This window comes from Helicoverpa armigera, chromosome 8 (assembly GCF_030705265.1).
Source record: "Helicoverpa armigera isolate CAAS_96S chromosome 8, ASM3070526v1, whole genome shotgun sequence".
NCBI classification, from domain to species: domain Eukaryota; kingdom Metazoa; phylum Arthropoda; class Insecta; order Lepidoptera; family Noctuidae; genus Helicoverpa; species Helicoverpa armigera.
The window spans coordinates 1,363,156-1,388,143 of record NC_087127.1 but is presented as its reverse complement, the minus strand read 5'-3'; the positions used below and the strand labels follow the sequence as shown (position 1 = coordinate 1,388,143).

Sequence of the window (24,988 nt, the reverse complement as noted above, 5' to 3'; positions counted from 1 at the left end):
ATAGACCGGCTCGGAGAGCATCGGCGCGCATTTTTCTTTTCACTCAGACTGGAGTCGGCTGCGTGAGATGCAATTGGAGCCAAACGTCAGCAAGACCGAGAAAAAGTACACGATCGGAGCCGGTCGGCTCCTCTTACTATGTCTCGTTCTGTTCTAGAAAGTTAACTGCAGGCTGTCCTAAAGTTTGGCTAGCAAATATAAGAACGTGAAATAAAATACATTATTAAGTAAGCATATTTTATTAAAATAAAAGCAATAAATAAGACATTTTACTTAAAAACGGGACAAATTATTGGTATCACTTGCTTGACTCACTGTAAGAGTTACAAAATTATTCTATAGACGCAGGGAAAAATATTGAAAAGAAAAATACACAATTATGTGCCTAAAACCGAATACATAAAGTTCATAATGAATTGTTTTACTACTATTTACTATCTCTGTATCATAAAATTTGAGCTACAATTCGCTTAGAAAATATAAAAGCAATCCTATTTCTTACAAAACTAGCGACGTAGCTATAAAGACAACAGGACAACATCGGCAGTGCAAAACTTATTATTCATAAACTTTTTACAGCTTAACAAATGGTGCAAAAGTATAATCTATCTCACTTCTAAGACACTAGTACGATAAGGACACAGAAACTATCAAAACGAGAACAGTGTTATCTTACTCCAGCTAACTTCAGATTGAAAAGTGATAACTGAAGCTAGTCAAAGATTGCTAAAATTTCAAAATTATGGACGTTTTATCTCACGAAAGCGAATGTTTACTTGTTGTGTAAGTACGGGAGCGCTCAGTAGTGATTGGATCATTAAGTTATACAAAGACAATACATAGAATTTGTATAATACCTTTCTCTATTGTGATAAGGTTGAAAATCTACTGAAGAAATTGGCCATACATTTACACAAAAATATGGTAATATGCTTTGATGAAATAAAACATCTTTATTTAACCGGTTATTAGTGACAAAAAATCTGCTAATTTTCATACAGGAAGGTACTACATAAGTTTCAGCGTTTCCATAGCGGCTTGTAGCCTTTCGATTTCTCCCTGCGACTGCGCAAGTTTCTCCGAGTTAGTCTTCTGTACTTCGGCCGGCACTTTAGTTGTGTAGTCCTCGGCTGCCATAGCCTGTTGGAGCTTGGCTATGGTTTGTGATAAAGACTCCTTCTTCTTTTCTAGTTTCGCGATCTCCTTTTGGGGGTCGATGAGGCCCTGTGGGATTGGGAATAATGTAATTAATGTTTTTAATATGACAGATCTCAGATCTGCTATATACAATTTTAAGTTAAGTATAGCCGGCTAGGAAGCCTGCAATAAGATCGATTTATAATATCATTTTCATATTTATTTAAAACTGAGTTACTTTTAATTCTCGTTCTTGTAGGCGATATTGTAATTAGACTAGACACTAGATACGCAATTCTAAGATATTGCAACCTTGACAATAATACTAAGCTCGCATCTCCTTGTAAGCTCCTAATATCGCCCTAACTTCGCTTTAAAATATAAACCCTAAAACCAATACCAAAAAGTCCATATTCCACTACATACCTTCAAAACCAGATGCACCTCAATCTTATCGGACACAGTAAGTATCGAACATCCAATAGACGGCTGTTCATCCGAGAGCTCACTATTGGCCAAGGACTGGAGACTCCTGAACAGGTTCCTGAGGTCTTCCACCTTCAGGTCTTGGGAGATGATGAGGTGGGCCGTGGTCTTCTGTTTGTTCGTAATGTTGTACTCGGAGCGAGTGGAACGGATGAGATGGACCATTTTGAGGACTGTGTCCACGTTGGATTCTAGTTCTTCTGAACGCCAGGGGGTGTCCTCGTTCTGGAGAGAGAAGAATAGATGTTATTGATATGTTGTATTGGATATTATTTTACTTCCTTACACTGCAGAAGACAATGTTCTGTGCAACACAAATACAATTATGTATTGATTGTTGAGATTATGCATATAATTTCCAAGAACATAGTTTTTGTAATAATTTATTTTTGTGCCAATAACGATGCAGTTTTGCAGAATGAAAAGAGACAAAGACCCTATCTGTTTATTTCATACAAAATGACATACAACAGATTTCTAGAACTTATCAATCGATTTGCTTACTAGGGATAGAATTTTGACACGAGCACTTTACAAGTATATAATTTTAGACCCCTATCTCTCGTAATCAAACCAACGACAGATAGATTGGTTATAGAAATCCGATGATAAAGACATAAAATCCTCCTCACCGTAGGATAAGACGCCACACATATAGAAGGACAGCTGGTATCCTTCCTCGGCAGCCTCTGGAACAGCTCTTCAGTGACAAATGGCATGAACGGACTCAGCAGCTTCAGTCCTAGTTCCAGTGCAGTGTATAGAGTGCGACGCGCGGCAGCCTGCTGAGCTTCGGTGCCTGATGCGAACACTGGTTTTAGGTATTCCTGGGGAAAGAAGACACGGTTTTTGAAGTAATGGGGTTATTTTATGTTTGCATCTTTGTAATATGAGAATGGTAAAATGAAAATAGTACATAATTCTAAGCATAATATTCTAAGTAAAGACAGATAGGTGGACATAGTAAATTATGTTTCCTTTTTTATCAAATTGTTTTTTTGAATAAGAAGGCGTTCCATGAAAAACACTGAAATAAAATGAAAATGAAATTCCATTTCATTTAAACAGCAGATGATTATACCATTTTGAGACGATGATTAAATTTATTGCCTCAATTTTATTATTGTTCTGACGTTCACTCTGTCAGGGACAGGCAGACAGCATCCATCTGTCCATGGGGATAGCTACGTGAACTCACCAAGTATACATCACAGAGGTCATACAGCCACAGGTTGTAGCAGTGCGTGGTGGCGGCCGGGAAGTCGTACGCCGCGAACCCGCCGTTCACTCTGTCCACTGCCAGGGACAGGCGGGACAGCATCCATCTGTCCATTGGGGATAGGTCCGGGGACTGTGCTGAAGCCGCCGTGTGTGCCTGGGATTTGATAATAATTTTAGTTTTAGAATATCAGAAAATTATGAATGGCGAGTCAGCTTGTTTGACGAAAAGAAATGTGCCATCACATAATACCAATTGATGTGAAACTGATTGGTGATAAGCCTGGCTGACAATGAGCTTTGTAAGCGCAGCATCTATCTATCAAATTTTTTGGTATTGAATTTAGATATTTCTTGGTGAAAATGGGCATAAGTGGTTTGTCAGTGTCGAATCAATTTCTTTTAAAACAAATAAAATATACCTATACAAAAACACTGACCTCATACACGGTGTCCTTGGGGAAGTAGAGCAGCGCGAACTTGGTGGCGTTCCACAGCTTGTTGCAGAAGAACCGGTAGCCCTGCACTCGGAGAATATCCAGGTTCAAGTCCCGGCCTTGTGTCATCGCGCACAGAGCAAACCTGGGGGATAGATGGAGCGGTTTTATTGAGATGGTCTATGGTTTGAAGAAAATACAAAATGGACTGGAAATTGAAAATGAATGTTCTGTTTTTAGTAGTGCCTACTTTAAGTGCTTCTACGGGCTTATATACCAATAGGTCGACGACAAGATGTAGAAAAACGTAACTGTGCAGAGAGTCACGCAGCCTGTGTGCAAGAGTGCGAAGATTCAATTTATTTGATACTTTACTTACACGACAAAACACCTCAAAGTGCCGTAAACCACATTTTATTAAGTCAAAGGTTGTTATAGAATAGATACACCTATTGCAAGTTTTTATAAAAACAGAAGCTATGCTCGTTTCGAATATGGTCTCATGGAGAAGAGCAGGCAAAAACTTCATGGACTTTTAAGCTAGAATTCCGTGGGTCGCAGACGCGCGCGGCCTACGACAGTCGTCGGCCGCGCGCGACAATAGTCAACCTATGAAAATGTATGGCGCCGCTGCCGAGGTCCGCGACAGTCGCGCGCGGCCGACGAATTTCGTAAGCCGCGCGCGGCAGTGTCTTGAAATTAGTAGATTTTATTCGTCCGTTCCCTCTAGTCGAAGTGCTAATTGATATCCTTGAAGAAGAAGAGGATGACGTATTGCTGTGGCTGTATTATGAAAATAGATTACCAACCGACCCTATTTTTAAAAAGTAGAAATGATGAAGGATACTACCCAATACTGATTCAAAAGCATTTGTATTGTAATGAAAACAAAAGGAAGTTTTGCCGACTAAATAAAAAACAATTCAATTCTGGTTTTACTAAAATTATATAGATGTTACTAAGCGCTAGACCATGTTGAGATGCATACGGCCGCGCGCGGCTTACGAAATTCGTCGGCCGCGCGCGACTGTCGCGGACCTCGGCAGCGGCGCCATACATTTTCATAGGTTGACTATTGTCGCGCGCGGCCGACGACTGTCGTAAGCCGCGCGCGGCTGTCGTAGCCGCTATCCACGGAATTCTACCTTTAAATAACTTACCTAAGCGCATCAGTCCCACACTCGGGTATCCCATTAGGATAGTCCTGCTTCTGCCCCTGCTTGGCCCTGTCCACCTCCTTAGGGTCCAGGTTGGAGTCAGCCAGCTGTGCATGGAGCTGTTCCAGGGTGACTCCTCGCACTACGTCCACTGGGTCTATCACGTTGCCTAGAGATTTGGACATTTTACGGCCGTGGGCGTCGCGTACCATTGGGTGGAGGTAGATTTCTCTGTAGGGGTGAAAATAAGTATTATTTTAAACATTTTGTGATACACTTTTCCTTTTGATTTTTCGGTGAAAAACATTAAACTCGTACATCATATCAAAGGCATACTATGAACTCGCTGGAATAATTTTCAGAAAATATTCATATTTGCCAAAACAACAATTTGTCTTTTATTTACTGGCATTCTATTATCAACTCAATGACCAGTATCTTAAAGCTCATATTTGTATAAATTGCATCTTCAGAACAATGTTATGGTCTTACTTGAAAGGCAGTTTCCCCATGAGCCTCTGTCCGAAGAACACCATCCTGGCGACCCAGAAAAACAGAATATCGTGTCCAGTTTCTAGCAACGATCCCGGGTAGAAGGCCTGTGGAATTAGTTCATTTATTTACAATATTTAATTTATGTGTTTATTAATTTTTAAACAAGTATTGTATCGATTTGACGAAAGTATTTTTCTAAGAGTTGACAAATCATCAGTTTAAGATTGCCGCTATCTGGAGGTAAATAGCTTATATCTTGAGGTAAATACATACCACCTATGTCAAACTATAGCAACTATAATTTTCGATTTTTTTTTGAAGGTGTACGTTCACAGGGTGGTCTTGGCGAGAAAAACTACGAAGAGACATTTTTGCGTTTTGAACGGCCTCATTTCAATAAAGTGCAACACATCTTCCTCTTTATTGTCCAGATAAACAGGATTATTTCCTAACTATACCAACCTCCAAATCCTCAGTCTGTTCCGGCCACCCGAAGATAGAGAAGGGGAACAGTCCTGAAGTGAACCAAGTGTCCAGCACATCTTCGTCTCTCGCCAGCTGTATGTCTGAGGCGGGTACTTTGAACTTGGCAGCTGCTTTGCTTAACGCCTCCTCCTCGCTGTGGGCTGATACCCACAGCTCTTGTTCTTTTGTCTAGAAGGATAGAAAAAAAGATTGGAAATTTAGCTTATGATGATGGTTGCATCTAAATCAGTGTGAACTCCATATGCATCTGTACAAACGAGTGTATGTTTTTTTATACAGCTATAGTGAGTTGCCAGATGGAGAAAAAAAAACTTTTTTTAAGTTAAGGTGGGTGCATATGCAGTCAATGTATTTATAGTGCGACACCGACGAGTGCTATTTATCTTTAATGCTGGCAAAATAATATCTGATATCTATACAAGGGAATACTAAAATAAATAATATAAAAATATTTTCATAGCTGCTACTACAAAATCAAAAATCTTTATCGTGATTTCAAGCGACTATGAAACCATGCTAGCAAAAATAATAATTGTAAAAAAAAACTGCCCCTGAATTTTGAAATTGATTGATTGATCTGATTTTAACAACACAAGATGCGTTAATAATAGGTATTAGCAATGAGTTTCATGGGATATTAAACATGAAACATTTATATGACATAATTTAATTGGTTTAGTTATTATTTAATTAATAACTGCAATTGACTTCGGAAATTGTTACAGGTATGTTAATATATTAACAAATGGTATTCATATGGCCACGATCATCATCATCGGCTTATTTAATCGTTCCATTGCTGGGCACAGGCCACGTAGGATTGAGCCACTTTATTTTAAACCAGTTAGAGGTCATCAATTTGAAATATTTAAAAAACATTAAAAGGGTATGAAATTCAAAAGTAACATAGCTGAAATACATTAAAACACCAACTAAAACAAAAAAAAAAACACAGGACACCATGCAAAATGAAAACGCAAGCCGCTAAAATGTTGCTGTTAAACGTGCGACATACAACAGTAGTGTGTTTGGGCGCGTCTGTGGGCTGGTGACGCGCTCGGATGCGGCGACTCTTGCGGCGCCCCGAGCGCGTGTGGCGGCGGCGCGGCGCCGTCTTACTGGCCTGCGGGCTTTCTGCGTCCACGAACTCCTTCAGCCCAAACTTATTAGTCAGTTTGGATAGTCGATTTTTTTGGTAACGTCACTATTTTGATGAGTTGCAGAAAAAATTACATCTACTCGGTCTTTGAGACAATAAACGGTAAAAAATATGTAAATTATTACTTTCTCCAGGATCGATTTTTCTCGTCTTAAGTTTTATTCTCTAAGTCGATAATTACATATTCAGAACCCACCTTAAAGATTTGTACAATAGTACGATGACCTATTTTATTTATTGATTCGATTATTGTCATTAAAATTCCTTTTACAGCACATACTTAACTTTTTACCCCTAAAACCTATATTAATCAATTTAAATTGATAACTCCTTACCTCAGCTTCAGGCAAAGTGACTTTATAAGCTGGAATCCTGTGCCCCCACCACAGCTGTCTAGAAATGCACCAATCACGAATGTTCTCCATCCAGTGGTACCAGATCTTCTCGTGCACGTCTGGGATGATCTTAAGCTCGCCCGTCTTGACGGCCTTTATGGCTTCCGCGGCCATGTTGTCGCATTTTATGTACCTAAAAAGAATAGAAAGATAAATAGTAACTAGAAGAATGGATAGTAAAAGTGATTTTCACAATATTTTATATTTATATTTATAAATTTGATGGCATTTTATAGCACGATAAGTTCCTAATGTTATATGATGTTACGTGGACCGCAAATATATTGAGAACAGAGAGCATTAAGCAAGTTTGGAAGACTGCTGCAGACCCTTTTTGTTGTATACGTATATAACTATCACCTTTGCTTATGTCCTCATTAACCAACTTGACTGAATAATCTTAAAACAACTGGTAACTATTAAAAGTTCTAGTAACTCACCATTGCGGCTTCAACATGGGTTCCACTACATCCTTAGAGCGACTGCACAGCGGCACCACCATAGCGTGTTCCTTCGTCTCCTTATATAACTTATGTGATTCCAGCACCTTTATAATGCTGCGACGAACATCGTAACGTTTCTGACCCTGTAGCATTGGGTGTTTTAGTCGATTTGTCATTTAGTATGTTGGGCACATCACTAGAGTGAGTATAGATTTCGTGGAAGTTATTTATTGGGTGTTTTTTTATGATACCATAAATAGCAGATTGAGGGGAAAAATCATCACAGATTGATAAAAAAATGCAAGATGATCAAGGCTTTAAATTGTTATTTTACAGCGTAGTCAAACATTATTACAAGTATTATAAAACCGAAAGTACTTCTATCTAAAGTATTTCTATCAGGGCTTCCACCAAAACTACAGAATCCATTTATGGGTACACATCTAGAACCTGAGAAAGGATAAATGTTCATGTAATAAGGCAATTTTTACCCGATTGCAATGTGATTCTCCTGGGACGTGGGAAAAACAGCAGGGAACAGTTATTAGTTAATTATAATTTTTACAAGCTTTTATTTTTGATAATATTCTTAAAATTAATCAAACAATTTAAGATAATAAATCAAGCAAACAAAACTCACAGCGAAAGGTCCACAGTTGGGCAGCATTTTCCCCTCGTCGTCGAAGATGGTGATGTACGGCAAGTTGTGTCGCTTGCCCAGCTCGTAGTCATTCATGTCGTGGCCTGTCGAGATCTTTACAGCACCTGGGTAAATAGTTATTTGTTAGGTATACATGTATATAGATATTTTCTTTATTATATTTACACCAATTAAAAAGCAAAACTAAATATTTAAAAGTTTAGGTCACACAATTGGCGGTCTGTTGAAATGTTGGCAACATTTTGTTTTGTTATTACAAAAAATATATTGTCTGGACACTACAAAAAAAATCGGTATATTGAATGCTAGCTGCCGATCGCATATGACTGGATTAAATCGGCTACTGGTTTGTATGTATTTATATGAAACCGGTTTGAATCGAAGCGGCAGCAGCACGTGCAGTCGTCCTCAGATATCGACCGATTTCATGCAGTGGCGGCTATTTTATCCGAGTGCGGGAAGTAATTCCGTCTTACGAGTGAGACCGTCGGGAATGGCAAGTCTAATTTACTAACCGGTTCCGAAGTTCATGTCGACGAACTCGTCGGCAATGATGGGTAACTTCCTGTCCACTATGGGATGCGCCACACTCTTGCCTATCAGGTGTTTGTACCTGGACAATGAAATAAAACATAATAAATCATATTGTCAACATATTATCAACTGATGATATACATGGACTAAAATACATATAATAGGTATATGGCGAAATATTGGGCCTCAAAAAAAAAACATTGATTGCCATCGCCCCGCCAAGAAGAATACTTCCTAACCGCCCGAAACTCAAAACTCCCAGAGATGATCCGTGAAGGGGCAAAACACGTGTCCAGTGTCCAGTTTAGGTTCAGTTGCATGGCATGTCTGTCTTATGTATATGCATGAGCGGGAGGTTGGTACCCTTGCTGTATTCGTTCATTAGAATAGTGTTACATCCTGCATCTAAGCCTCGATTTACTGTCTAGCAGTTCCTTCAGGTTTTGACCAACATACCTAGCATCCTGCGGATGTACAGCCACAGCAACATCAGCCAGCATGGTCTCGATACGCGTGGTGGCCACCACGATCTCCTCGCCACTGCCCTCCACGCGGTACGCGAAGTACACTAGCACGCCAAACTCAACCTGGAACAATTAGAAACTTGTCATATAAATAATAATGGCGTCCAAGGCCGATTTCAGCCACGGCGATGTTTTGACATTCTTATCTCATATTGTAAATAAGGGAGTACACAAAGGGATACATAAGGAAGTACATGAAGAAGTAAATAAGAGTACTTAGGAAATAATAAATAGTAGACTTAATAAGGCACTACATAAGGGAGTAGCTAAGGAAGTAAAGATAGAAGAGAAAGTACACAATAACGGACATAAGGAACTACATATACATAGTGGTACTTAATACATTAGGAAGTTTATATGAATAAATCACTCCCTCATGAAAATTTTACTCAAAATGGTATCACTGTTGGGAAGCTAGATTATACCAGAGTAACACAGGCTTTATTTAGTCCGGGTACTGGTATGAGTTCCCCCAAGACGCGGATGAGACCGCGCCAAATTACTACTCTATTCTGTTACCCACCTTTTGTTCATACCCGGGTATGGTCATCAACGTGCGTCCAGTGAGATCGACCTTATCGACCTCGATGTCAGAGATGGCGCTCTTCAGCGTGCAGGACCAGTTCACGAGCCTGTTGGCGCGGTAGATGTCGCCAGCTTCGTGCAGCCTTATAAACTCCTCATTGACCGTGCCACATATAAATGGGCCAAAAAGTAACAAAAATAATAATAAAATAGAACTAACCTTCGTATCCCAGACCTTTTTCATGATTTCCTTTCTAGTAGTTGTTGCTAAAAGTACCAAAAAATAATAATAATTAAAAATACAGCCCACCTTTTGTTCATACCCCGGTATGGTCATCATTGTCCGTCCAGTGAGATCGACCTTATCGACCTCGATGTCAGAGATGGCGCTCTTCAGCGTGCAGGACCAGTTCACGAGCCTGTTGGCGCGGTAGATGTCACCAGCTTCGTGTAGCCGGATGAACGCCTCGTTGACAGGACGACACATTGCCGGGTCCATTGTGAAGCGAACGCGCGACCAGTCGTAGGATGAACCTAGGGAACGGAGTTGTTCGTAGATGCGACCGCCTTTTCTGTGGAGAAAATGATTTAGTAAATATGGTGTAGACTTTGAAATGGTTAGAAAAAATGTGTATGGTAAATAAATTTTCTATAATAACATTCATAAGAATAAATGCAATTTGAATTATATCAAACCAGTCCTAAGCAGCCATTTTAATATGTTTTCGAAATATGAATGCAGCATTATTCTTTTTAATATTTATTTCACTTGAGCATTAAAATGGCTAAACTTCAATGTAATGAAATACTGACAATGAATACCTTGAGTAAATTCGTGCCACAAGGCATTTTATTCTGGTTAACCAGTTATTTCATGGTAAAACCTAATAAATCACTAAATAGTATAAAACAAAGTTGCTTTTTCTGTCCTTATATCAATATGTATGCTTAAATCTTTAAAACTAAGCAACGGATATTGACGCGGTTTAGATAGATTAATTAGATAGATAGGTAATAGATATTGTGATTGAAGAGGAAGGTTTGTATTATATGTACAATGACATATATTAAATAGTGGGGAAATACTGTTATCCCGTGGGAAACCAGGGTGGGTCACTAGTAAAATAACAAAATACTAACTGTTCCTTCCACTCCCAGACCTTCTCGATGAACTTTTCTCTGCCCAGTTCATGTCTGGTCTTCTTCTCCTCGCGCCACAACTTCTTCTCCACCACCACTTGTGTCGCGATGCCGGCGTGGTCGCAACCAGGGACCCATAGTGTGGTCTTACCGTTCATTCTGTTGGCAAGAAGATAAATAACAGTGTAACGAATTTAAGAGGTAAATTGTGTGGACAATTTTTTTATGATTTAAGCTATACAATAAGGAGTGAATAACTGAAATCACGTATTCTTGTTCAATAATTAAACTTGATTGTCAGATCTCTAAAAATAGTATTGTGATCTAAGTTGACATTTGATGGCCAAATGATTCGTTCATTATGGTAATTTTAAGCAAAAACAATGAACATGTTTTATTACATATCTGCCTTTCGATTCAGACACATTTATTTATTGTTTTGCTCTACTGGTATTCAATAAAGAAATATCATAATCAAAATAAAAGGCCCAAAAGGACATCTCAAGTTATCTGTAACATCTCATATATTCACAATGAAATTACCTGTGCCACCGAGTGATGGCATCTTCCACAGCATTGGTCAAGGCGTGTCCGAGATGGAGAGTACCCGTCACATTAGGGGGAGGGATTATCATCATAAACTTGCCCTTGGGATTCGGATCCAGGACAGACTTCCTCTGAAAATAAGATAAATAATAAATAAGAAAAATCATTATTTTGAGTACATAGGAGAAGTACTTAAAGGAGTACATTTGTATAGCACATAAGGGAGTTTATAAGGGGGATACATAGTAGATTAACTAAGAAAGTACATCACAAAGTTATTGATTATTGATTTTTATTAAGATAAGTTTAATACATTTGTATTGTTTGTAATTTATATGGGTGTAAAGGCCTGAAATAAATGATTTATTATTATTTATTATAAAGTACATGAGGCAGTATATAGGGGAAGTACATAAGAGAGTAGTGCAGTAGTGGGAGTACGTTAATAGAAATAAGTGTGTCACCACAAGTAAACTAAATTTTTGGGCATGTCCACAGTGCCCATGTCAGTACATCGGCAAAAAAGGTGCAGAAGAACTCTTAATAATTATAGAAAATACTTGCCACTGTAAAACCAGTTTCAAGCCCCAAAAAAGAAGGTATGAGAGGAAAGTAGAAAATATATAAAAAGGGACACTTACGTTAGAGCAATTTTATAGAAAAAGAGATACTTTATGAGTGTTAAAATAAAATAATACTTACACCATACTCCGGCTTGAAGAAGCCCTGCTTCTCCCACCAAGTGTACCAGGCAGCCTCCACATACTGCGGGCTGTAGGCATCGGGCATAGCACCCGCGATGTCCTTCTTATCTCCCGGTGCTGTGTTTGCTGTGTACACTGCACTCTCTTTTGTTTCTTTCACTTTTTTCTGTGGGTGAAAAATGTTTTATTTTAAGTGACCAAGTTTTTTTTTGAAGAAATATAGTTTGTCTAATTGAAAAAGTATAGAGCCTCTTTAAGCTAGACCTATTATCTTTTTGTTGTCTAATGCAAAACCTCTTGCAGAAAATTAGATGGCCCAAAACAGCCCTAGAAAATGTTTGTAAAAATCACACTTTAATAATTTCAATGGTTGATTTCTGGTTATTTTGATTAATACCAAACAGTCTTTAAATTGCATCTATGATGAGCAAATATAGTCATTATTATTAGTTCTTTATATTATTTATCAAGCTGCTTGCTGCGGCATAGGCATATATCAGTATTCTCACATTAATTTCTCATATTATCTTTCTCTTCCCATGTTTTACCTCACATATGGGTAATACTTCATTCAAAGCAATAATATAACTTAAGTTTCAGCCATGAGTCATAAAAATAGAGTTCCTAACAAAAACTACAACTACATTTAGTTTCTACATAATTGCCATAATCTCTCATTTCACGTAATTTAGATAATTTGCTCTTGAACGTGAGACTGACGCAACATGGGTAACAATATTGCAGCGTTACTTTCACCAGCCGAAGAAAGGAATCTAATAACCTCGGAAGTTCGCTAAGTCTAACAGGAATTTTTTCACATTTTTAAGTATATTCCATAGAAGTTTAGTAGTTTAACAGGCAGTACGTACTAGAACAAAGATATTACGGGCGTCGAAGACTTACCTCAGGCTTTTCCTTCTGTACAGCTGGCGCAGCGCTCTTTTTATCCAATTTGGCTTTTAGCTTTTCCAACTTTGCAGCCTTTTTTGCTTCTTTCTCTAGTTGTTTCGCAGTCTTTTCTTGAGGCTGGTCCCCTGAGGGACCGTTTTGTACTTCATTGTCAGTCATATTTACGTGAAAATTAAATGAATTTAAATATTGAGCGAACCACTATCACACCATACTCCGCAAATGTGGTCGTGGATGATGTTGATGTCAAATTATCTTGACATTATTCCTTTCGTTTAGTAACTTTTCGGTCAATTATATGAAAAGAATCTTTTGCTACGTTCGGAAATTGTTAGTCGAGTTGCATTTCAGGCAGGATAAAAATCGACTAAAGCGCCGGTTCAATAACCACCAATGGAGCATGGGGGTTGACAAGGACAACACTAAACACAAACGCCATTTTGTTTTTCGTTTCTTGCTGTACGCGATTGAGGTGTGCTCGCGAATTTTATTTGAATTTTATACATTCAAAAATAGATTGAATTCGTTTTATCTTCTTTTGATTCATCGAATTCATCACGTCGGACAATATGTCGGACCGAGAGGTACTATAATTAACAATAGTTTGTCACGTCCGTGTCGCATTCCCGCCGCGTGTGTTTTATTTTGTCGGCGGATCGTTCTATATTTAATGACGATAATGTCGCTTGGGTGATTTCAGAGGAGTCGCTCGAGGACTCGTAACGGGTCTCGAGAGCCGGCACCGAAGCCCGCAGCTATGTCGCGCGGCCACAGCCGAAGCCGGTCTAGGACGCCGCCCCCGCCAAAAGCATCGAGCAGAAAATATAGGAGCCCGTAAGTGTGCTGTTATTGAATATTGGTTGTGGAAGCATCTTAGTTAATTGGGTAGAAGTTTGTTATAATTCGGCATTGTAGGTTGAGGAATTAACAAATAGTTTATAACCTCGATCTCAAGGGTAACGCTCGCGTGTGTTGCGCAATGGTGTGTATCGTTAAACTCAAACAGTTTACATGCCACTCAGGAAGTGCACATTTTGTAGCCATGTATGCTAAACCGCGTCCTTGCTCATATTTTAGTGATGATTCTGCAATTTAAGCTTTCTGTCGATAGGCATCTGTTTGTTCAATTATTTCGATAGTTCAAAAATATCGTAGCAACTGTTTTATCAATATTTGTGCTGCGTGAGGGGTGAGGCGCGCGGGGAAGTGATAAGAAAGTAGTAAATAAAGTAGCAATTATTATTTACATAGTTGGAACGAGGAGTAGTCAAATGTACGGAGCCATTGTTATTTAGAATTGAGTAGTTAATTTTCAGAATAATGACTAACAGTTGATAACACTATCGTTTGAGTTTCATATAAAGTTATTTGCTCATGCCTAATTAAGATACATGTTTTCAAAATAATAAGATACTTATTACTAATTATCTAATCATCATTAGCTAAAAACAGTACAAATCATGATTTGTTTGAACAAATACTATAGGAAAACATGATCAATTCTTCTTTCCAACATAATAAGATTCAAAAAGTTTTACTTCGTAGGTCTAGACTGCTTTAAATAGGCAATTATAGCAAAGACATGTTGATTCTATTTAATTCTTTATTAACTAATTGTTTACACAGTGGGTGTGTTTTATCTAACCTGTTTTAAGCATGGCTGCTAACAATATTTTATTGCACCTCCCTACTCACAATTATTATCGATCACATTTTAAAACTATTTTAATCATACAAATAGCCAATCCAATTACTTAAATGACTTTGTTTATGTAGAAACATGCTCCAATAAGCATGGAAATGTGTGATCAATATTATTGTGTGTAGGTAACCATGACAACCAACTTAATGCATGAATACTTTTTGGTTGACCCCTAAGTTATGTTAAAACAGTGTCATAAAAAGCAATAAAAGTTGTTTTTATTGAATAAATTGAATTTTGGATATTGATATTTAAAAATGTAAGATATTACACAATTTAATATTTTGTTTTGGTCCCTTTGAATAGAGTTTGTAATCAAATACTGTTTGTATTGCAAGACGTACGTCTAGCGTTGAACTTTGGTAAGTTTGACTATATGGAGAGGCTGTGTTCTAGAAGTGGGCTTTTATTTATTGATTACATCTCTTAATTAACTTTATGCATATTCCCCAGATTAAACTTTTGTTAAAATATCAACATCCAAAGCCTCCGTCACCAGAAAGTAGCTTAGCTTTGTGTCGCTTTGTGTGTTCTTGCATGTTAACTGAGCGTTATGCTGACGCTAGGTCGGCCTCCAGGTCGCGGTCGCGGTCGGGGTCTGCGCGGCGCGGGTACCGCTCGCGGTACTCGCGCTCCCGCAGTCGCTCGTACTCGCCGCGGGGCTCCTATCGACGCTCCCACAGTCACAGCCCTATGTCCTCGCGCCGTAGACATATGGGTGACAGGGTGAGGAGCGATGTTTATGTGAATACCTTTTATAATTATTCCAAATCCATTAGTTTTAAGATGTCCCCGCATGCTGAAATTATTGAGGCTCGTTTACAGTGGCCCATGTTTTATGTCAATGAATGTAATGCATTCATTATGCAAGGAAGTCCTAGTGCTCATAAAACAGTTTATGACTTCATAAAGATTTTCATGGTTTTGAATGATGATTAGAAAGTGAAACTGAAAAGCATAGGCCACTGTTTACTAGAGCAAATAAGTAAGACAACAAACAAGATTGTTTGATGTCTGAAAGGAGAGGCTGAGGCTATAGTCTGACTGATTATTGGAACAACTGCAATTGGCTAATTATGATGATACACCCTTATTCGATGACTGTCCCCCAAAAAGCCAATTGCATAGGGTCATTTCGCCTGTTCGCGACCATCGCCCAGTTCGCGTCCATTTTGCCGATCTCCTTTAAAAACACTTCAAAAACAAGATAATTAACACACCAATCAAACGAAAGATCATTACCGATCATATACGTTAATGTATAAGAGGCACGCACAGATAGACAAAAGTTCTGTGCGTCCAACCAATCCTTTTAGAAAAAATAATTAGTCTAGGCTCTTCAACAAGAAAGCGCAAACACGCTGAATTTTAGATAAAAATTAGTGTGCAGCGGCGTGTTTGATGGTAAGTTTTATATTGTTTTATGTGAATTTTAGGATAGATAGCTATTTCTACAGTTTAATGATGAATAAAGGTATAATGTTTTTTATGAATTTGGTAATGTTTTTTATATTTAACGAATAAAATAAGGTGGACGCGAATTACTACATCGAATTTTACAAAAGTTCCACTTTGCGTCCACAATGGACGCGAACTAAAACTATCCTCTATACTAATAAACCAAATTGCGCCCACTGTTTTCGTTAAATACTTGCTTATAAAAAATAATTAAAACATGGGTACTGTTTAATATATTAAGATTAAACAGTATTTTTTTTATTTTTTTTTGTTATTTTAAATTAAAAATCAACATTATCATCATTTAAAATTCACTTTAAAAAAATAAAAATAATTTTTCTCAACATTGGTTTAAGTAACTTAAAATTAGGCAATTAATTTTGCAACTTGAAAAATAAACAGTAATCAGTTCTGTTAATTTTACCCTAAAATCACAGGGAAAGACCCGCGTTGATTATAGTAAGTTTTTGGCCATATTAAATTAACAAAACAATATAACAATTTTGTCTAAACATACAACTAAAAAAATTGTTGAGTCAATAAATTATCAGACAAGGCATATTCTTTGAATATTTTTTTTATCGATTTATTCTTCTCTCGAATATCATTTAATGCTTTCTTTAAGTCTTCTTCTGTGTATGTTGTCTTTTCCTTATTTTTTCCTGTATCCGAAGAACTTATCTTAAATGAAATTACTTAATATATTAAGATTAAACAGTACATTTTTTTTATTAAGATATATACGTGGTTATAATTAAATTATATTTTTTTTATGAAGATATATACGTGGTTCTAATTAAATTATAATTTTTCTATTTTTTTATTAAGATATATATATATATATATACGTGGTTATAATTAAATTATAATTAAATATTTAAATTATAATTATAATTTAATTATAACCACGTATAAACCCTATAAAACCCTATATTCCTTTTCTAAGCTACTGGACGCGAACTGGACCATGGGTGGACGCGAATTGGATTTTGTGGACGCAAACTGGGTAAAACGCCTAATTTTGAAGTTTATCGATTTAAATAGAAAACGTAAGATATTTCTAATACAACTGAAAGTTAATGTTAAAATAGAGTATATAAGGAATACATTACACAAATTTGACATGGAAATGAGTGCTGGAGCATTTTTATTATCGCCGTCAAACTTGCCAACTGCACTAAATGGTCGCCAACAGGCGAAATGACCCTATTTTGCTAAGACAGCAAAATATTTAGCTATAAGATTTATTTTTAAGTTTTTTTATTAATGCATGCTATAATGAGCTATATGGAGCCACATTAAATGTAGATTCATCAGTTTTGATTGCAAAATTCAAATGGCCAGCTCATTTTGTTTTAAATTCATTCCAAAATTAACCCCATCATTAATCTTTTTTTAAATTTCAGTCTTGAATTTTTCGTAACTTCATTAGCTAAACAAGATTACAAAAAAAAAACTCATAGTAAACTCTACTTTTGAATCTCTTTCCAAAATTAGTATCAGTGTGATACATGAGTACCACAGTACTTACTGGGCTGTCTACTCATAACAGAAATGGCAAAAGAACATACAAAACTCAATATCTTTTGTAGTTTTCTGAGCATAATAACGAGTAAGGCTCGCCTACAAGAAAATAGACCCCATGTACCGTCAACAGGAGAATCCCACGCCGTCTAGATGCCTCGGCGTGTTTGGCCTCAGTTTATACACTACTGAACAGCAGATCAACCACATCTTCTCTAAGTATGGACCCGTCGATAAAGTACAAGTCGTTATTGATGCTAAGGTGAGTTTTACGTATTTACTACGGGTTTCTATACCCGATCTATCGGTTTTTTCGAAGATCCCGATCTATCGGTTTACAGATTGAAATTCGACATAATACGAAGATAATAGTAAAACAAAGATCGGTTATGGAAATCCACCGATATACATGTTATTTACAGGTTTTTTTTACCGCCTCAAACTAGTTTGGCGGGACAAAAGACGGTAGTAGAGTCGTGACATCAATTAATTTACGAGAACTCGTTGCGTAAAACGCTCAAAACAACGTACTTGTTTGTCATAAAATGGGAAATATTCGTGCGTTGTGTAGTTTTATTGTTAAGCAAATGGAGCATGATAATTATAGTATTTTAAAGGTTTACCTTGTTTCGAGTATCCTCAAATGGTAACAGTTTTATTTATATGCGTCTTGACCACATTGCATAATCTATCAAATAATAACATGCTGGTGAGGGCTAACTTAATCTATTTACCTATATACATATAGAATTTATTGGTCTAATCTCGGACTAATCTTAAGAGCTTTTTTTTTATTTGGTTGCGGGAAGTAGTTTCCACTGGATGCGAGTTAAACCGCTGGCAAAAGCCAGTATGTAACAAAGTCTTCTAAATATCGAATTAAACTATCACCTTTTTTTTTAACGTCAAAAATCATCAAATGACCCCTCCCGCTGTGGGTTAGCAGCGGGTGAGAGAGTGTCAGACTCTCTTACTGACTAAAAACCGTCGTGTTTCGTCGTAGGCCTTTTATGTACCAGGGCCGCGGTAACTTTTTCGAACAATCCCGCAGCCCCGGCAGGTATTTGCCCTACTGGGCCCCACTGGGGATTAAACTACCGCCCTTATCTCATTGCATCTCATCTGGTCTGCAGATTTACACTAACTAATTCCTTACTGCTAGAAATTAATGAAGTCTGTATGTAGCTCTTTGACATGGTAACATTCAGACCTATGGACCTAGTAGACATACAAACCCATATTAATACACAAGTCATATTCCAGACGGGTCGTTCCCGAGGATTCTGCTTCGTATACTTCGAGAACCAGGAGGACGCTAAAGTGGCCAAGAACGAGTGCACGGGCATGGAGATCGACGGACGCCGCATCCGCGTAGACTACTCCATCACGCAGCGAGCACATACCCCCACACCTGGCATTTATATGGGGAAACCTACGTGAGTATTACTTACAATAATAAGTTAATGTGTATGGAATCATGGTTTTCATCATTTTCATAGAACTTTGCTGGTATCATACTTGAGCAATGAGATATGGTTGTGTTGTCTACTCATGTATACTTATCGGCACGGATAATAAGCTCTCGGCGGAAGAGTGGGGATCGCTTCGCGCATTGTACACTTATGGCAATAAACCAATAAAATCACTTCTGCGCGGTCTAGGTGAAGGGCAGGGCTCAATATCCTTGCCGATAATTATACGAATGAATTTTACGGGGGATGATGAAATCCCACCACGTTTTTTTTATAGTTCGATGTAGTTTAGGATATCGTTATTGTTTTTTTTTTTTATATAAAATATGATACATTTTATAGAATAACATGTTTTCGCCATTCGTTCTAATACTGATAATATTTCAATACATTTTCTGCCGAGACCTTACTAGGCCATTTTGAATGTAATTTTTAGACTATGTAGTTCATTCATCAAGCTAATTGCTTTCATATAAGTTTTTTCTCTAGCTTATTGAAATATTTTTAATTTAAAAGATTTTTAAAACTAAAATTTTATGGTAACCAACAGTATAACATAAGTCACTTATATCACATCACACATAGTAAAGAATTATATGCGTGACCTTACCTGTTGGGAGATTATAATAACAAACAGATTTAGAATAAGCTGTCCATTCATATTGGCAGTTTATTAAAGGCCTGTTTGTACAATTTTGTAATAAAATTTACGGCACGGAAACTTGACACCGATCATTTGATGAAAAGTTTTAAAAATTATGCCAATAGCTATAGCACAGCAACAAGTAAATTAAAGGGACCAATTTTGAGGGAGCTTACTCTCATTAAAGAACTCAAATCCTTGCTAAGTGACGTGCCGGCAATTGTATCAGAATTAAAATAATAGACCGCAAAATACGATTGCTAATTATTGAATTTTGTCTTACAGCGTCAGCAGAGGCGGAGACAACGGGTACGACAGGCGTCGCGACAGAGAGTAAGTATTGGGGTCCTTTTGATTTAAAGTGGTAAAAAGTCCAAGGCTCTTAAAGACTTAATGAGTGTATAATGTCTAAAGATTTTGTTTGCAATAACATGGCATGGCATATTGTGTCTGTCTACGTTTATTTACTTGTCTTTTGTCTACTGCACAGAACGTAAGGCACATAGTTTCTGCAATAGCAAAAATTATATATTGGCACTAAGAAAGTAATTTAATATGAATGAATTTTGAGCTATTAGGGCTTTATTGGAACTTTCGTACAATTCTTCAGTTTGACCAATAACTAACCAATAAAGAAAAAAAAAACGTATTTTAGATGTGCTGTAATCTAAACAAGCTGACAACTACTAAGTTAAAATTGGGCATTTTTTTAGTGTACATGTGAATAATATTACTATTTGGTAATTGCAGCGACTACTACTACCGCGGCGGCGGGTACCGCGAGCGCGACTACTACCACCGCGGCTACCGGCACCGCTCGCCGTCGCCGCACTACCGCCGCCGCCGCTACGAGCGCGAGCGCTCCTACTCGCCGCGTAAGTCTTATTACCATCAAGAGCGGTAGGCACACTCCCTCATACACGGTTTGCCAATAACTAAATGCAATAGATTGCTAAACGTTATTTAGTTTAGTGCCGGTTATAGGTGAGATTTTTAAAAACCATCAAAAAAAGGAAAAGGTTATCCTTAGTCATCTAACACACCATCTAGACTTTCCGTCATGTACTCCATCAATGCATGATCATTGCTTGTTTTAAGTGTTAAAATGATCAAATACCGCAACACGACAGCGTTGAACACTTATTTGATCAACCTGTACTGCAGTTAATGATCAATTAAAGTGTGCATTTATAGTGCACGATGTCTAAACAAATCTTATTTTAGTTTTACAGTTCTAAAACAGAGCATACCTTTAGCCAGAATGGCACTCTCCTTTATCTCTGCCTGGTTATCAGACATTCAAACAAAATGACTAGGCACTAAACTAAATAACGAGTGTTACAAGAAAGTGCCAACAAGGCTTACGTAATTCCATGATTTAGTTCCAAGCTAAAATAGTTCTTATATTACAAACTTTAAAGTTCATGTGTTGGTAAACCAATATTTGGGACGCCGTACTTACAGGGCTACTCAAACTCCGTAGACATTACTAGCTAAGTAAGCTAGTGGATTGTAGTCAATATGATTTGGAATAAATTGTATCTTTGGTGGTGGGCGAGAAATTTCAGTTATCAGCTGTTATGGCTCTACAACAATTAGGATTCCATATGGATGTTGATAATTTTCCTGTAACATTAAACCCTCAAACGTCTATTCTTATTTCCACTCTTACCTTTTATTGGCTGTATAGTAAAATTAATGAAGAAACTATGTAAATAGTCACATTAGATAGGTAGGAATTAGAAACATTTGTGTTACAAGGTTTCACAGAATGTTAAACCTATAAAATTTAATATAAGAGATAGTTAACTGTGTATAGTTTTAGTAGCCCTGTCGATTGACTTGCTAAATGTGCAGTAAATAGTTTTAACCCCCTCTATGTGAGAATTTGTATTGACGAGTGAAGCTCAAGATTTTGATTGTACAAAATATTGTATGTTATTTTTTGACACAAAGTCGCCATTCATTTCTATTGTTACTTATAGGTTTTTATTTGGGTAGATAAATTCATTTAAACTCAATTGACAATTAATTTCATTATACTTTGATATTCATATAAACTTTGCAATAGCTATGAGAAATTGTACTTATTCAGTTCAAAGATACCTTTTCATATACCAAAGAATGGGTTCGCCCAAACGTCGCACTTCCACGAATTGGTAAATAACACGGAGGAGAAAAGACTAGCGGAGGTGCCCTAACGTAAAATCTCCTAACAAAGCAGCGCGCCAAAATTCGGGTGAGCGGGGGATGAGGAACGTTACTGGCTCCACCCGTGCTCCACCCTTATACGCCTTTTATGGGAAACCACCCATTTTTTGTAAATCCATCTAGCGTGGAATAGGATGATTAAAATCTAACCCTAAACTAACATCGACCACTACCACTAGTGACATAAAAGCAAAATAAATACTCAAAATTATATAATAATTCTTTAAAAATAGTAATTGAATTAGAAAGTTTGAAGAAGCATTCATTTGAAATGAACGAAGAAAAAGAGAGAGATAAAAAAGTTAGAAAATTAATTCTTATATAAATATAATTTTGGGCAGAGAACTTGCCCCACAACAATTTATTTACTCCCCCAGAAATGAAATAGGTATAATTCTACTAGGAATCATTAATCGGAGACTCGATGAAAAATCAGTTTTATTCACCACGGGTCTAAAATACCCCCTTGGTGTAATTTCAGTATCAACTTATGTCATTGTGTTAGTTCATCTACTAGCCACTATGGCATCACAAGCACGAAAACTCGTTCTATTTGTTCTAGAACCATGCTGCGATGACTGTTGTTATTTTCGATGTTGCCATATTACTAAATTCACCAAGAAAAATGGGAATCAAAATTATAGGGACAGTTTATCAAATTAGAGTTTTCATAACTGTATCATAAAGGAGCATCCACTAAATAACAGACTTTATGTGAGTCGGATGTTGCTCTGAGTAAAGGTAGGTACATTCAAAAAGTATGTACGGAAAGAGAGATATATCTATGTAAAACATTGCTGATGATGAATATAAATAAATCTACGCTAATTTTTGTCACATCTTATATTTGCTATAAATTGGAGTCATTGCAAAAATACTGTTTTTATAAAATGTAGAAGACTACGAGATCTAAGAAGATCTTATTACATGTAACTGATCACAACGACGCTGACTGGTTACTAAAAGAAATACATAGAGTTATTTATGATTAATTTTAAGATAATTGCGGCTTTTTTAAGAATGGGTGATTGAATTTTCGATGTCTGGTAGCACTTAATTTTGTAACGGGTCTCTCTGTCTTGATGAACACAATTTTACTTCAAGTATACGTAAGTCGACTACTTACCGAAAGATGGTGTTTTTATAATTTTAAATTTTCATGATAATATATCATATATTTTGGTTTGTAAATAATCTATAAAAAAACATGTAGGATGCAAGGAAAAATGAAGCTGCTTTTTAAGGCAAAAATTGGTATCAATAAATATACATTGACACAAGATTCATACGAAAATAATACAGGTTCACTTAGAGGTTCTAGAAATGCAGCTATTCGACGACAGATGTCTCTAGCAAAAAATATGTTTTAAAGTTAAAATATTACTTACACGTGAAATGTTATCCTATGGTATGTTTGAGTTTGGATCCTGAGCAATTTCTACAATTAATGATAGCGCATTTCATCGTTTTAATCGAGTAACAAATAAAATCTGTTGAAATTGTGGTAAAAGTACAACTATGACAAGATGTCAGTTTGATGTGAAGGACGGTCTATGGGCGGTGTCCAGCCACGCCTGCCGTGACGTAGTCGTGACGTATTTGACCTACTTGAAGGCGCGTGACCTACCTGCGTTAGGGCATCTCCGCTAGTCTTTTCTCCTCCGTGGTAAATAACCACAAAGCTTCTGTATATAATGTATGTGACTGTATGAAGTGGGGTCTGTCTTTGAATCTTTGTTTTTAGTTAATAATTAGGAATAAGTTTCTAAATGTTGTCTGCTATATCAGTTATCTATCAATTTATTCTATAAAATAACCAGTAAAGTAAATATTACTATATGATCTGCGTGCGACTAAAAATATAACAATTAGTCAAGAGTAGTTTACTACACAGTTCCATTCCATTGTTATCGCGCGCGGATCATATCTCATGCTAACGAACTGCGTTTGAATAGTCAATTATGAAGATAGAACAATTTGATAGATACCGTGTCGCCATGACCACCGCAGTAGCGTGATATTGTTACGGCATAACACATAGTTACTCCCCTCTTTGACTTTGCAGGTCGTTATTAGTAAGTGCGCGATGCTGAGTGCAACGTCAGATAGCATAGCATTTTATAGAACAGATCCCAACTATGTGTCGCGGCCCCCATGCATTTAGTTCTGTGGCCGTTGTTAACGTTGTGAACATTCTGTAACAGGCGGGCCTGCGCCGAGCCAGCGCCGGCCGCGCCTCAAGAGAGAAGCTAATTTGTGTTAATTGTATGTGATCAGAGGGTCTAGTTCTAAGTTAGCGTGTAACGCCCGCGCGGGCATAGTTGCCTCTAGGATGTAAAACTAGCTCTAATAAAGATTTAACACTAAGTCTAATATTGATTTTGTTTGTTTGAAAAGGTATTGAAACAAGAAGTAAAGGATGAAGTTCCTTGAAACTAACTGTGTTGAAGTTTTGAAAATGTTTGATTGAAAAGTCCTTTCGAAATGGCGCTCGCCGGAATCGGGCCGGGCCGGTCGTCCGGGTCATCAGCCGCCGGCTCCGGCTTGTCGAAGCGCAAAGAATATGATCGCGTTAGCCGCTAAGTAGGAAGCCCAAGCTTTGCGAAGACATTGAAGAGAGAAGTCGCGCGCACAGATCATATTCTTTATCTTCCGACTACCGAACACTTGTAGCCAAGTGGCCACGTGACCTTGCATTTCTCGTGTTGCTGCTTACATATGTATTATTATGTATTCGGATGTATCGAGTGGCATCTCACGACATTAGCGTAGCGTTGTGTTGTACGACTTGTTAATAAACAATAGTTTTGTAACGTCATTATGGTTCTTCTTCATTCACTTTGGTTTGTCCCACCTTCTCTATCCATCGTATCCTTTCTTCTCTCGACCGACGCTGCCTGGGGTCTAGGAATGCCCAATAGCAGCATGTAAGCATAGATTTTTACACTTAATTAGAAGGAATGGTGAAAGGGAAAATCGTTATAACAAATAATCTGTTGGGTGGGTTGAAATAATTCTAATA

General features: G+C 37.3%; 2 protein-coding genes across 9 annotated transcripts; one reads left to right on the top strand and one right to left on the bottom strand.

Annotated features, from left to right (window-relative positions):
* Window positions 1–220: 220 nt before the first annotated feature.
* On the bottom strand, window positions 221–13,216 carry LOC110383103 (valine--tRNA ligase). 2 transcript variants are annotated; one of them, XM_064035884.1, is made up of 19 exons: window positions 12,951–13,216; window positions 12,046–12,213; window positions 11,341–11,474; window positions 10,798–10,956; window positions 9,968–10,229; window positions 9,065–9,195; window positions 8,590–8,687; window positions 8,054–8,178; window positions 7,411–7,556; window positions 6,911–7,103; window positions 6,432–6,566; window positions 5,393–5,584; window positions 4,928–5,034; window positions 4,439–4,666; window positions 3,282–3,423; window positions 2,822–2,998; window positions 2,256–2,450; window positions 1,564–1,848; window positions 221–1,224 (listed from the first exon to the last, which is right to left on the bottom strand). In XM_064035884.1, the coding sequence occupies exons 1-19, from the start codon at window positions 13,113–13,115 to the stop codon at window positions 1,009–1,011; spliced, it is 3,258 nt and encodes a 1,085-aa protein (XP_063891954.1). In that variant the 5' UTR covers window positions 13,116–13,216; the 3' UTR covers window positions 221–1,008. The 2 variants fall into 2 exon arrangements, with proteins under 2 accessions (XP_063891954.1, XP_049694005.2); XM_049838048.2 differs by lacking the exon at window positions 6,432–6,566.
* A 151-nt stretch (window positions 13,217–13,367) lies between these two features.
* Window positions 13,368–24,784, top strand: LOC110382800 (transformer-2 protein homolog alpha). 7 transcript variants are annotated; one of them, XM_064035888.1, is made up of 8 exons: window positions 13,368–13,540; window positions 13,657–13,790; window positions 15,225–15,384; window positions 17,774–17,902; window positions 18,904–19,076; window positions 20,041–20,088; window positions 20,506–20,630; window positions 24,171–24,784. In XM_064035888.1, the coding sequence occupies exons 1-8, from the start codon at window positions 13,526–13,528 to the stop codon at window positions 24,227–24,229; spliced, it is 843 nt and encodes a 280-aa protein (XP_063891958.1). In that variant the 5' UTR covers window positions 13,368–13,525; the 3' UTR covers window positions 24,230–24,784. The 7 variants fall into 7 exon arrangements, with proteins under 7 accessions (XP_063891958.1, XP_063891959.1, XP_063891956.1 ...); XM_064035889.1 differs by having other exon boundaries at window positions 13,369–13,540; window positions 15,225–15,402; window positions 24,364–24,784; XM_064035886.1 differs by having other exon boundaries at window positions 13,369–13,540; window positions 15,225–15,402.
* The last annotated feature ends 204 nt before the right edge of the window (window positions 24,785–24,988 follow it).

Bases quoted from the DNA above. Each gene is read 5' to 3' on its own strand.
- LOC110383103 (XM_064035884.1), bottom strand. From the start codon at position 13,115: ATGACTGACAATGAAGTACAAAACGGTCCCTCAGGGGACCAGCCTCAA. The intron at 8,179-8,589 runs GTTAGTAAATTA...CTATTTACCCAG, and splicing joins CGACATGAACTTCGGAACCG to GTGCTGTAAAGATCTCGACA. The intron at 4,667-4,927 runs GTAAGACCATAA...TCACCCCTACAG, and splicing joins ATGGGGAAACTGCCTTTCAA to AGAAATCTACCTCCACCCAA.
- LOC110382800 (XM_064035886.1), top strand. The intron at 19,077-20,040 runs GTGAGTATTACT...TTTGTCTTACAG, and splicing joins ATTTATATGGGGAAACCTAC to CGTCAGCAGAGGCGGAGACA. The intron at 20,631-24,170 runs GTAAGTCTTATT...ATTCTGTAACAG, and splicing joins CGAGCGCTCCTACTCGCCGC to GCGGGCCTGCGCCGAGCCAG.